We start from the raw sequence: 12,746 nt of genomic DNA on the forward strand, positions 1-12,746 counted from the left end.
GGATCTACTGAAAATTGAGATAAAGGTCAGATGTGATTGCCAAATTATAATGGAAACGGCATTTAATAGTTGAACAAGTCATGAAAGGCTTCTGTGCACAAACATCTGGCATTCAAGTATATTCCATAAAGACAATCAGAATAAAATTGGCTTTCTCTTTTGTTCCAAAGTTTCTTTTCTCAGATTTTAAGGAATAGGCAGAATTCTGCCGTGCCCAGGCTCAAGATCTTCCTTTCATCCTTTTCTTGGCTTATCCCTTAATCACAAACCTGTAGGTATAAATCAATACCCAGTTGGGCTGTGTGTGCTCTCCATTTCCTATCCTACGGTTTTACTCACATATCTTTTAAAATTCCACTCACATATACTATTAGAGAGGACAGTATTATCTCTGCAGCGTCAACTGTCCTCCCCCAACTATGTTTTTAGAGTTATACCTGAGTCTTGTTCTAACACTGAGATCATTTTTACACATGTGCTTCCCGATGGATGTTTAATGAAAAGAACTGAACGATCCCATTTATTTTTTGCAAGCCAAACTGTGCCCGCTTTCGTGAGTCACTACTTTTCTGATAGGCTAACTGCTAATAGGTAGGGGAGAAGCAGTTCAAAAGAAGTGTTGTATTAGGGCAAGGGTCATGTCAATCAGCCCAGCCTCACTTTAGGGCCCCAAAAAATCTAACTCCAGAAAGACAAGGAGATAAAAGCACAAAGGCTGAATTAAGAAGTTTTCTAACAAACTAAAGAATTATGATTTTGTTAATAAATCATTAACAAAATTGCTTCTGATTACAGAGGCTAAAAGGTATCTACTTTTACTAGAAGAATATTATCAATGGAAATGTTTTAACATTTTCTTGCTACTTATGCACTTTCAACAGAAATAATGGTCATAGAATATATTTTGCCCATTTTGGTGGAAACTGCTTATAATCTTATTTAGCATGTGTCAGTTTCTGAAATAAAGTTTTCCTTCCCCAAGCCATTAAGATACCTAAAGTTCTCCTTCCACCCTTCCTGCCTGCCTGCCTGCCTTCCTTCCTTCCTTCCTTCCTTCCCTCCCTCCCTCCCTCCCTCCCTCTCTCTCTCTCTCTCTCTCTTGTTCACTGCAACCTCTGCCTCCCAGTTCTAACAATTCTCCCTCACCCTCCTGAGTAGCTGGGACTACAGGTGTGTGCCACCATGCCCAGATAATTTTTTGTATTTTTAGTAGAGATGGGGTGTCTCTCTCTTTTGTTCCATGTTGGCCAAGATGGTCTCAATCTCTTGACGTCATGATCCACCTGCCACACCCTTTCAAAGTGCTGGAATTATAGGTGTGAGCCACCATGCCTGGCTAATATCTAAAGATCTTTCTAATGCCTATGATTCTCAGAGGAAAACTCCAGACTACTCAGATTAATGGTGAAAAATAATGCATCATCACAACCCCCCAATGTGTAATAACTGTAAGCTGATGGAGCAGAGAGAAAGTGATAGCATCCATCAACCATAAAACTCACTTTGGGATTTTATTACGCATTGTGCCATTTGGGGAATGTTAGAATTCTTTATTCATAGGGGTGTCAACATAAAGCATGTTCTACCTCTATAAATCCAAACCAAGGCAAGATCATGGAAGGTTTTAGGAACTATCTATCTGAAGTACCACTCTCTTCCCTTTTTGATGGCAGATGGCAAAAATTTTACCTGGACGCGTTCCACCCCCAGTCCCACCTCTGAGGTCACCCAGATATGCTGGCATGACTCATTTTTTTGATCCTTCTTGTGAATCCATACCTCCAAGCCACTTTCTGACATCTTAATTGTTTCACTGTCACCATTATTCTCTCCCATTATGTGTTTCTTGGATCTTGAGGTGTCCCTAATCCTTTACTCTGACTCACTTTGCCTCAGCCATGCCCAGTCATTCCTGGAACCTGAACAAAGAGGACATTTACAAGGATTTGTTAAAATGGTTGAGTCTTGTTCACTTACTTATGTATAAATGTGCAATAAATGAACATACATGCCATATCTTATTTCTCTATTTTTTTAATGTAGGAGGGAAATGCTAGAAAAAGGGGGAGAAACTGCAAAATTCAAAAACCTATTCCAGCTAAAACGAAGCACTGCAACATTGACCTCTTCAGACCAAAACAATCATCCTTTTTGCTTCAAAAATAGAGCAGACAATTTTATGACAAAAAATAAAGACAAATTTTTATGTAACAGCAAATAAGAACTTGGTCACGTTTTAAGTAAAATATGCATATTTAACATGATTTATTAGAAAAAATGTACTGTACACTTGCCCACAGTCTGTTATGTTCTGTTATGATATTTTCAGCAATCTTCTATTTTTGCAATCTTAAAACAACATTTAGGACTACTGGATGCCAGATGGAATTTTTCCTTTCCACCCACTTCCCACTGCAAAAGCAAAAAAAAAAAAAGGTTCTTTGCATCCTACATGGAAATCTTTTATAAATTCCTTTTCCTCATCTTTAGCAACCAAACTATATGAATGACTCAGAAATCACCAAACTTTGGCTCAATCAGTATGAGGCAAATATATAGCACAGTAACTTGTATTTAAAGTGAACATATCTGCCTGCACGTGTTTATTAACAAAAGGTACTCACATTATATGTGTGAGCAAAATTCATTTCTAAAAAAAACAGGACTGACTCCAAGCCAATTTTTTAAAGAAAAATGGTGACATAACAGTATATTTCAGGGAAAAAGTAATAAATTAGAAGTGAACCATCAGTGGACATTCTGTCTTCACTGCAACTGAAGTCCCCTGACTTCAACTGCCCACAGCAAATCTTTTGCATGCATGCTGGTTACTGTTTAATGTGAAATTGACAGAGTGGATGGTGAGGAAAGGGGGACCAGAAAGCTTTGAAGGAGTCAGTGTGACCCATTCCCCTCCTTCAAATCCGTCCCCACACTGCAGCAGAGGAATCTGAAAAATTTGAATCTAATTATTTGCTTAAATTGTACATGCTTAAATTCTACACAAGAGCTTACTATTGCTCTTAGCACATATGTTTGGTTAAACCCACAGTTCCTGCATCCTCCAGCTCCTTTACCTTCTTCATCTGGCCCTGCCTCTTCCATCCACAACATCCATAGTCCACACTTAGGCTTCAGCTGGTTGGTTCTGCTTCTAGAGCTGCCTCTCTTCTGCACACCAGGCCCCTTGTGTTATAACAGGTGTTCTTTCCTCTACCTGGAATACCCATCCCTCCTCACTTTTCATAGTTCTCCTGACCCTTCAGATTCTGTCTCTCTCTCTCAGGGAAATGTACGTGACTCCCTAGACTAGCCAAGGTACCTGTTAAACACTTCCACAGCACTTGGATGCTGACCACACAGCTAAGCTGTGAATTCAGTCTCTTGAGTTTCTCACAGAGCATCAGCTCATGAGGTCAGAGGTGTATCACGGCAGTCCTTCTGGAGCCAAGGCACACTCTAAGTTGCTACCTATGTTTCTCTACTTCTTAATATCTCTTCTTTTTATTTTTCTAAACCTCAGTAGTACACAGTTATCATGAACTCCATCTGTCTGTGCATCCTTTCCCTAAACTTTTTGTCTTAAAGCATTCATTATAAACTTAAATAAAACCAGACTGCCAAAAGTTCCTAGTGTTGCCTGATCAGACACCAGTCTACATGGTAGTAACATTGTTATATGAATGCAGATCAGGCCTTGATGCGGGTAGAGAAGAAAAGAATATAAGGTCACCTGGGGTCTGGAATGAGATATATCACTGGGGGAGGAGGGTGAGGGCAAAAAAACAATGAAAAAATAACCTTTTTTCAATACTTCACTTCAACAATTTCTCATTCATATTGCAGATGATATGGCTATTTTAATTTTACAAGAATAAGAACCTAATAAAGCTAGGAGCAGCATCTGTACAGCAGGAAATAAAAAGACCCTTTGATAACATGAGTTAGATAAATCAGACTGAGCCAGTATCCACGTTCTTAATTGGGCCTTTTAAAATAAACTTGAGCATTAAAAAAAAAATAGCATAATGACAAATTCTTCTCTCTTCAAAAACGCTCAAACTAATTTTTAAAAAATGTTAGGACTTGCAGTGGGCTTCTTGCAAGAACCTAAAAATACAGCTAATGAGCAGATGGCTCTACCAGACAGCAGGAGCATACCACTGACTTTCACTGGCAGTTAACTGCTATTTTTCTGGAGGAAAAGCTAGAATTTAAAGAGCACACAGAGTGAACCAAACTTGTAAACCTTGCTCCTAAGTAAATGAGAAGAGCATGGTTTGCTGCAGTTGTGAAACGTGTTTGCCAGATTTTACTTTCCTCTAAATGTCTTATTTAGACACTTCATTAAATGCTGTCTTGAATGGTTAACTGTTTTCCACATATAAATTCTTTCCCCAGCTAGACTGTAAACTTCTTGGAGGAAAGAACTGGCTTCTACTTGGCCATATTATTCTCTATTAAAAATGGACTATAATAACTCACTCCAGGAAACCTAATTCTGATGAAAAGATACTTTAATACCCAACCCAACACTAAGTCAGGATTTTGCTATTAAGGAAAATAACCTGAGGTGATTTGTCAGTTTATAAGTGGGCAACTTAATGTATTATGAATTGCCTGTTACACCCTAGTTCTGACTTTCAATTCGATTACAGTAACATTAGAAAGTTCTACTTCTTTTTAATAAGCAGTTTCTTGGTTAAACTAAATTACTGACAAACTTCAAATAATGCTGGGATTGCTTGAAACTTTACTCACCTAGACGTTTAAGTTTGAAAACAACGATAAAACCTCTCTTCCTTTTAGTATCTCATATCAATTAGAAAGAGGATTTCACCTTATATTTAACTGCTTAAAAAAAGAGACAAAATGAAAGTTGGAAAAAGGTAGAGACCAACTTATAATGTGTAAAAGAAGAGTGACAGCAGCCAGAATACTCCAGACCACTTCTCCTCTAGTAATCCTTAAACAAGGAACCCTTTGACGTAGGCAGAATTCCAGGATGAGGCTGCAGGAAACAGGGGAAAGGAAATTCCGGTTGAGACTGAGTGATAGGGACCCTACCCTGGCAGCAGACTATGCCAAGATGCAGTTTCAGAGTGTGCAAAATCCCCTTCCCACCCATCCATATTTCATGAGTGAATGAGAAAAGGGGAAGGAAGTAGGGTGGGTCCCCAGACTTAACAAAGGAACAGAAGAAAATGGGGTGGAGGGGAGGGGAGGGATACAGACAGGATCCCTAGGGAAAGTACTGCTGAACAAGGTTTTCACATACTTTTTACAGACGCTGCTTATTTCTACAGCTGGAAGTTAGGAAGTCAGTTTAGAAGCTATTGTTGGTATTTCTAATCTACAGTTTAATACACTAGAAAGCATAAACTACATTTCAGGAAAAATACAGGTTCAGTTTTCCGGTAAAGAGTGTAGCTATATTCCAGAAAACAGGACCCGCTTCCATCTAGACATATACTTTAATGTAACTATTTTACTGAAACTAAAATGTGAAGAGTTTATGAGCTTTTCAAATCTAAGTTATGACTCTTAACTGGGCAAGCACCTTTTCTTTTTCTGCCTCTCCCCTCCCCCCTCCCCGCCCATGTATTCTTTCTGTCTCTGGCCTCCAGGGCTGCCCTCTCCAAGAACTCCGTCTTTCGCAGGACTGATGTGGTGCTTGTTACCTTGGCTTCCTGGCCGCCTATCAGTCCTCACTCCAGAGATGAAGGCTGAAGGAAGACATCCTCCAGAGGCAATCACTTGAATTCACTCTGGGCGCGAGTCTGCCTAATCACTCTTCAGCTCCCTCACTATTCAGTCACTATCCACTCACACTGAAATAATATCTTACGTCATAAAGGCCCTGCCTCAACCATCTTCCTTTGGAAAAGTTAGAAAACCAAATACTCAGTCGGTACTCATTATTTCTAGAATGAAGTGAACCTTCTCAGCCCCCAAAATCCTCCACAGTCTGGTCCCAATCTCACGTCTCATGAAACCTTCCTTCCCTTCCCTCCCCTTCTGCACCCCCAACTCTTGGTATTCTGGCAACATGAAATCATTTCAAAGTTCCAAAAAAAATCTTGCATTTTGAGATCTCTGTGCATTTCCTAATGCCATTCTTCCCACTAGGAATACTTTCCTTCAATGTGGATTCTTTAAATCTAACCCAAAACCTAATTTAAGGTCTGGGTCAAACTCTACTTCTGCCCTAAGAAAGAACCCTGTTTCCTTGGCTGTCAATTCCTTTTCTAACTCCCATGTATCTCTCTGGGGGTTCTCCTCACTGCTTCCTTGTATCTCAGTTATTCACGTTGGTATCTTCTCTCCACAACTAGATTATACTTCTTGAGGGCAGGAGCCACCATAGTTAGTCTGGCTCTTTCACATCAGCTTAAACGAAAGTTTAGTGAATGAATCGATGACAGCGAGTATTCTAGAATAGAAGTATAGTAACACCAACTCAAGACTACAGAGATCAGGAGAGCAACCCTAAAATCCTAGTGAATTCTGAGGAAGGCATAGACGTTGCAGCAAATGCCAAGGCTCTAGCCAAACACGTCAGTTAATTTGGGAGCTACCAGAGACTCTGATTAAGGTATTTTCAAAGGATTCTGAAAAGTTTATGTAGTCCCCATACTGTTTGCCAGAACCCCCACCTAACAATTTGTCAATGAGACAAATACTAACGTCTCAGTCACCTGAAGCAAACTGCAGGCAAACAAAGCAAGGTAAATGGCTTATGTGGCTTTTTGGAAAAGGTCGTAAAAAATAGAACATTCTTATGTCTGCCACTATATCAAAGAATCTTTAAAAACTGCTTAATATAAAATAGCACGCACATCCTCCATTACCAGTCACCGAATTCTGTCCATTTTACAGTGTAAATGACTCTCCACATTTACTCCCTTCTTGGTTCTTATGGTTACTGCCCCAGTTCAGGCTGGCACCTCTCACCTGATGCACTACAGTAGCTTACTAAAGGTTCTTTCCAACATTTTCCTCTTCTTCACTCAATTTTTCCTCTAAAGTAATGCCAGAGAGAACTTCCAAAGGCCACATCTGATTATACCACTTCCCTCCTTTGATGGCTTTCCTTTGCCAAAAAGGCAAGTTTAAATTTCTTAGGGTAGCTTACTAGTCTTTCACAATGGAATTTTAGGCTGACTCCCAGCCCAGCCCTTTCCATTCCCTATGAATCACCAGGACTGCAGTCATGTGTCTTCCCAAGGGTCCCTCTGCCTGAAATGCTGTCCTCTATGACCATCAGTCATTCTTCAGGGTCAAGCTCAAAAGGCCCCATGTGATAACATGTGCCCCTTCCACTATTGGTATAGTCACAGAATTAAGGCTAGCAAGGACAATGTCTACAAAAGAGATAGTGTCCTTAAAGAACCAGCAACTCAATGTTAACTCTACTATCATAATGTTTAGAAGACACAGCCCATTTCTTTCCCCTTCTGCAAGTCCTCCCATAATAATTTTCAACACATAGGAATAAGTGCTTGCTAATTTTGCCTACAGCTAGTTAGAAAATAGAAAAACAGAGTGCTTCCTGAGAAACCTGTGACAATTACACAGTTAACTTTTTAAATTTCAGAAACACCTTGGCAAAAGCACAGAGTGAAGCATTTCTCTAATGTCATGCATTTATAATCATAGCATTAAGCAGTTAATATTAGAAATGCCTACAGAGAAAGCTGTAATCCCCTTCAATTTGTAACAAGATGTACCAGCAACAAAAGCTTTTCTACCAAATTCATGTCTTTCCCTACGCAGTAGTGCTGCAAATTAGCTTTCTCTTTGGTATCTATGTGGCATTCTAGAACTGGAAAAGTAATGTAGGTTAGTCAAAAGAATGACTCAATAGGCAACGTGGATTCTAACTCAAATTTTATCACTGTTACTTAACTAGCTTTGGCCCAGATGAGGTCAAGGAAGCATTTTAAAATCATAAAAGAAAGGAAATCTGTATATAACTTCAGGGTTTGGTCATTACTGTTATAACAAGAAGAGGAAACTGCAGATCTAGGTTTATGTTAAGTAAACTGCAGTTTCCTCTGTCCATGCTGTGTGTTGGAACTGAGTTTCTATGAAGAGCAGATGACAGCTATTGTAAAGAAAGCGAGGTCAGGAAAGATGAAAATGCTGCACCACGTTCATGAACACTGTGAGGTTAACGGGTAAGCAAAGGTACAGGCACATCAAATGCCTAAGACATAAAAGACTGAAATGAATTAGCAGGTGGTTTTTATCCCTAATAAATTACTGCAAAAATGTAAGCATCTAGTACCAAATAATTCATAGATTCCACTGGTATCATCCTGCAGGAGGGAGATGACAGGATAGCTTAGTTTATATTTATCACTAGATCCCTAATATTCCTTTATTTTAAGCTTCACAGAAAAGTCTACATAGAAAAAGTCCTAATTCCAATGTTTATTTACACACCATCTTTCCTCTCAGAAACACAAATGTTTCAGAGCTGTTAATGCATCCATAAGACAGTCATGCAAGAAGTAAAAAAAGTGAGTGTTCTATTTTACAAATGAAATGAAGGTGTAAAGGTGACACAGCAGATAACCATAAGCAACGCTGTAAATCTTCAACCACTAAATTTCTGCCTCATGTTAAAAGCCTTTAAAATGATCAGCCCCAAGTTTAGATTTCTATAGTTACAGATTTGGAGAGTATTATAATTTTATTGGCTACAACTACTTACAATATTCTGGATTGAACTAAATATACAACAAAGACAACATACAGGTATCTTTCTAATAAGTGTAAAGTTGTTTTGTGGCCTAAAGCTTATGATTTCTAACTTTGGAGCCAACAGCTCGATTTTTGAAAGATCTTACCGTACCTCAAGTTGTCACTGGTTCACTGCACCTAATTTGCAATCAGTTGTAAGATATAGCATTCATTTTAACAACCATAAGGAAAGAAAAATGTTCACAATTTAACTGACATGTTTTCATATCATCAATTGTTAAGACTTTCGTGGGGACAACATGCATCTTGAAATCAATAAAATATGGCATATGAAAACTGTTGCTCATCTAATTAAAATGAATCAAAAGGAAATTTTTTGAGGAATTTAAGCCGCACACTAGGATATTCAAATATCCTAAGGACACAGCAGAGGTTGAGTCAATCTATGATATAGTCAACCTTCAGGGTGCTTTTCACAACTTGAACAAGGTGCTAAATTTTTCAACAGTACCTAGCAAAGTGAAGGTTGCCTGAGACCCACATGACACTTAAAGTTAATAGTCACCTCTGAAATAGTTCAATCACAAGGCTTTGAAACTCCCTAATTATTCTCTTTCTCGAGATACCAACTGCTACAATTTGATGTCTCACTGTTAGAGAAGTGCTGTGTTATTAAACTAAGCAGCCAGCCAGACTTGAGCATCTCACCCCTCTCCTGCTCAGTAAAACCCTGCCATTTGTATTAATAGACTTGGAGCAGAAAAAGCATGAGGCAACGTTTTTCCCCCTAAAAAGGATTGAAAATAAAATCACACGGAAAAAATAAAATCAGAGAAAGACACATAGCACAGGGGAATTTTCCCCTTCATGAGCAGTCCTGGAGACTGCAGCACTGAGAGTGAAGTCTTACAACCAACAACAACAAAGTCAACAGACAACAATGTGTGGCACAAGAAAGTGGTCCCATTGTCTTCCCAGCATGATGGCAGCATTCTCAGTTCTAAGGCTCTGTCTGAATAACTGCTTTCAGGAGGACCACGCGGAACGTCCCTTTCCTCCAGTTTTAACTGTAGTCAAACAATGTAAGTCTCGTTGGAACACAAGCCTTCATAAGATGCTGGGAAATCTCCCTTCTGACCCTCCCACTTGGTGAGAGCATCTATAATCTGTTTTCATGTTTTTATCTATTTCTAGTGACTTAGGACACCTTCATTTGGCAACTAGATCCACCTCTGTACTAAACATAAAAATACGTTGAAATGTTTTTTTTTTTTTTTCAAAACTCATGTTCTACAAACTACATGATAAGGCAAAACTTCCAAAATCAAACTTGAAAACCACCCAAGCAGGACCATAAATAGATAAGCATTCATATTTGCTTAAATGCATTCTTGTATTTCTACATAATTTACTTTTGAGAAGTCTCTTATAAATCAAGTGTCATAAGCCACTGGCTTAGAGCTACAAGCAGCTGTCATTTTTACTAAGGAGGATGCTCTTGGGGGAAAAAGAAACCCAAAACCTAAAGAATTGAAAATAAAATAGTCTTTCGTTCAAACATGCAATCAGGCAGAAACATTTTCCACCCCTAAAAACCCAAAACCTAAAGAATTTAAAATAAAATATTTTTTCATTCAAACATGCAATCAGGCAGAAACATTTTCCACCCCCAAACCTGCAACCCCAAGAGGCAGAAGGCTTACGTGTTCAGACTTCTCCTGTTCTTTTTTGTCCGTCTGCAAAAACTGATAGTTTTCTCTTGCCAGCTTCTGGACTAGTTCAATTCGTCCTATTTCATCTCTCTCTTGAAGCTTGCACATCACCCCTGCCTTAAGAGTTGGAGAAAAAGCGAAGATATACTTAAAACCACAGTCCCAGGACATGACACCACTGCAAAGTTCACCTTATAATAAGCTCATCTTTTCCACTGCCTGGATTAAATCATGGTCTTGGTAAATATTTTGCCTTTCAGAAACTGAAGTTACATTATTTTAATCTAGGAGCACCTAGATGCCAAAAGACTTAACGTTGAGTCTGCGTATCGCTCTACTTTAAGAGGGTGAAGGACAGAGCAAACTAAATCATTTGCTACTAAATGTGCGCCTGATATGCCCCTGTTTGTTTGTTCCTGACAGCCTGTTTCCTGTTACATAAGCAGAGCCTAGCAAGAGGTTAAAAACTCATGGGAAAGTTAGCCAGGAACCACACTGGTGAAAGGGTGAACTGATACAGAGCCCTAAAAATAACACCCCAATTCTTTAGCTCCGCACCAAATTATTCCATATATAAATAAACCCTGAACAAGAAGATCACATGATGATATTTTTCACAACCGGAAAATTACTATGGGGCATTACTAAAACGTCACTAATAGTGCATAAAAGATAGTGAAACGTTTTACTAAAAATAAGAGATTGGAAAAAGAAAACTTGAAATTTCATTCATTGGGGTTTGGAAATGATCCATAAAGCATCATATTTTATACAAGGTCAAAGCACCTAAATAATAATAGGATGAAAGAGGTGAATCTAAGACTTTGAAATAGAAAAAAAAAATTCATTCTAACACACTAATTATGAACTATTTCTGCTCAAATTCTTTCCAAAATGGTTCATACTGACATACCAAGACCTGATCTAATAAAGAAATCCAAAGTTATACTTGGCAGGACCAGTCAAAACTATGGAATCCAATCCATAACCTACTGGATTTGAATATACTCCATAGCATGACCACATACAGCAAAGGGGCTGGCAAAGAATCCAAACTTCATGATCTTAATGGTTTGTGCTAAAGATACCCACGTTGTTGAGTGGGTAGCAGAGAAATGGAACCATCCATGCAAAGCAATGACTAAATCTTTATTCCCAAGGGCCATGGTATCTCTTTATCTAGCAATTTGTCCAACTAAGAAGGAAATAAAACACTTCTGAAGTGGGTCACATCACAGACTCCCAGAGGACAACAAGTGGAATTTCTCCACCAAAGTCAGAGATTTTTACAACATAACCTCCCAAGTGGTTTTTCAGCTCCTTTCTAAAGTTTCCTTGGACAGAAATCGAAGTTTATCTTAAGACAGTGTGTACCCTGTTGGACAGCCAGGATTGTTGGAAAGTCCCTTATTCTTATCACACCAGACAAAACTCTGAAACCATTTAACTTCAATCAGTGAGGACTAGTTTTGCCTTTTAAAGCAATGGAAACGAGGCCTATTCTTTATCCAATGTGACAATCTTTCAAAATATTTAAATACAAATATTTATTATATTCTCCTTTTAATACTCTCCAGATATATATCTGATATGGTTTGGTGGCATCCCCCACCCAAATCTCATCTTGAATTGTAGTTTCCATAATCCCCAAATGTTGTGGGAGGAACCAGGTGGAGGTGACTGAATCCTGGGGGCGGGATTTTCCTGTGCTGTTTTTGTGATAGTGAATAGGTCTCATGAGATCTGATGGTTTTATAAAGGGGAGCTCCCCTGCACACGTTGTGTTACTGCTGCCATAAAAGACATGTCTTTTCTCTTCCTTTGCCTTTTGCCATGATTGTGAGGACTCCCCAGCCATGCTGAACCGTGAGTCAGTTAAACCTCTTTCCTTTATAAATTACCCAATCTCAGGTATGTCTTTATTAGCAGCATAAGAGAAGACTAATACAATATTCCTAGTTCCCTAAATTATATTATTTATTCATTCACTCAACAAAGTGAAGGATTTATTTAAGCAAGAACCTACTGTAAGTTCTGAGAATATGGTAGTGAATATAAAAAAAAAAACAAAGTTCTGGCCAGGCGCAGTGGCTCACGCCAGTAATCCCACCACTTTGGGAGGCCAAGGAGGTCAGGAGTTTGACACCAGCCTGGCCAACATGGTAAAACCTGCCTCTACTAAAAATACAAAAAATTAGCCGGGCGTGGTGGTGCACACCTGTAGTCCCAGTTACTCAGGACGCTGAGGCAGGAGAATCACTTGAACCTGGAAGGCAGAGGTTGCAATGAGCTGAGATCGCACCACTGTATTCCATCCTGAGCAAC

The 12,746-nt window shown here is 39.0% G+C and overlaps 1 protein-coding gene across 5 annotated transcripts in view; it reads right to left on the bottom strand.

Moving 5' to 3' along the window:
• RAPGEF5 (Rap guanine nucleotide exchange factor 5) overlaps positions 1-12,746 on the bottom strand; it is a 487,242-nt gene that overhangs the window by 91,469 nt on the left and 383,027 nt on the right. For all 5 annotated transcript variants that reach the window (XM_074379608.1, XM_074379607.1, XM_074379606.1 and 2 more), the window contains exon 9: positions 10,413-10,538. In XM_074379608.1, the coding sequence (XP_074235709.1) occupies positions 10,413-10,538 (126 nt within the window). The remainder of the gene's footprint in view (positions 1-10,412; positions 10,539-12,746) is intronic.

The sequence above is a fragment of the Saimiri boliviensis genome, chromosome 10 (genome assembly GCF_048565385.1).
Source record: "Saimiri boliviensis isolate mSaiBol1 chromosome 10, mSaiBol1.pri, whole genome shotgun sequence".
Classification (NCBI taxonomy): Eukaryota; Metazoa; Chordata; class Mammalia; order Primates; family Cebidae; genus Saimiri; species Saimiri boliviensis.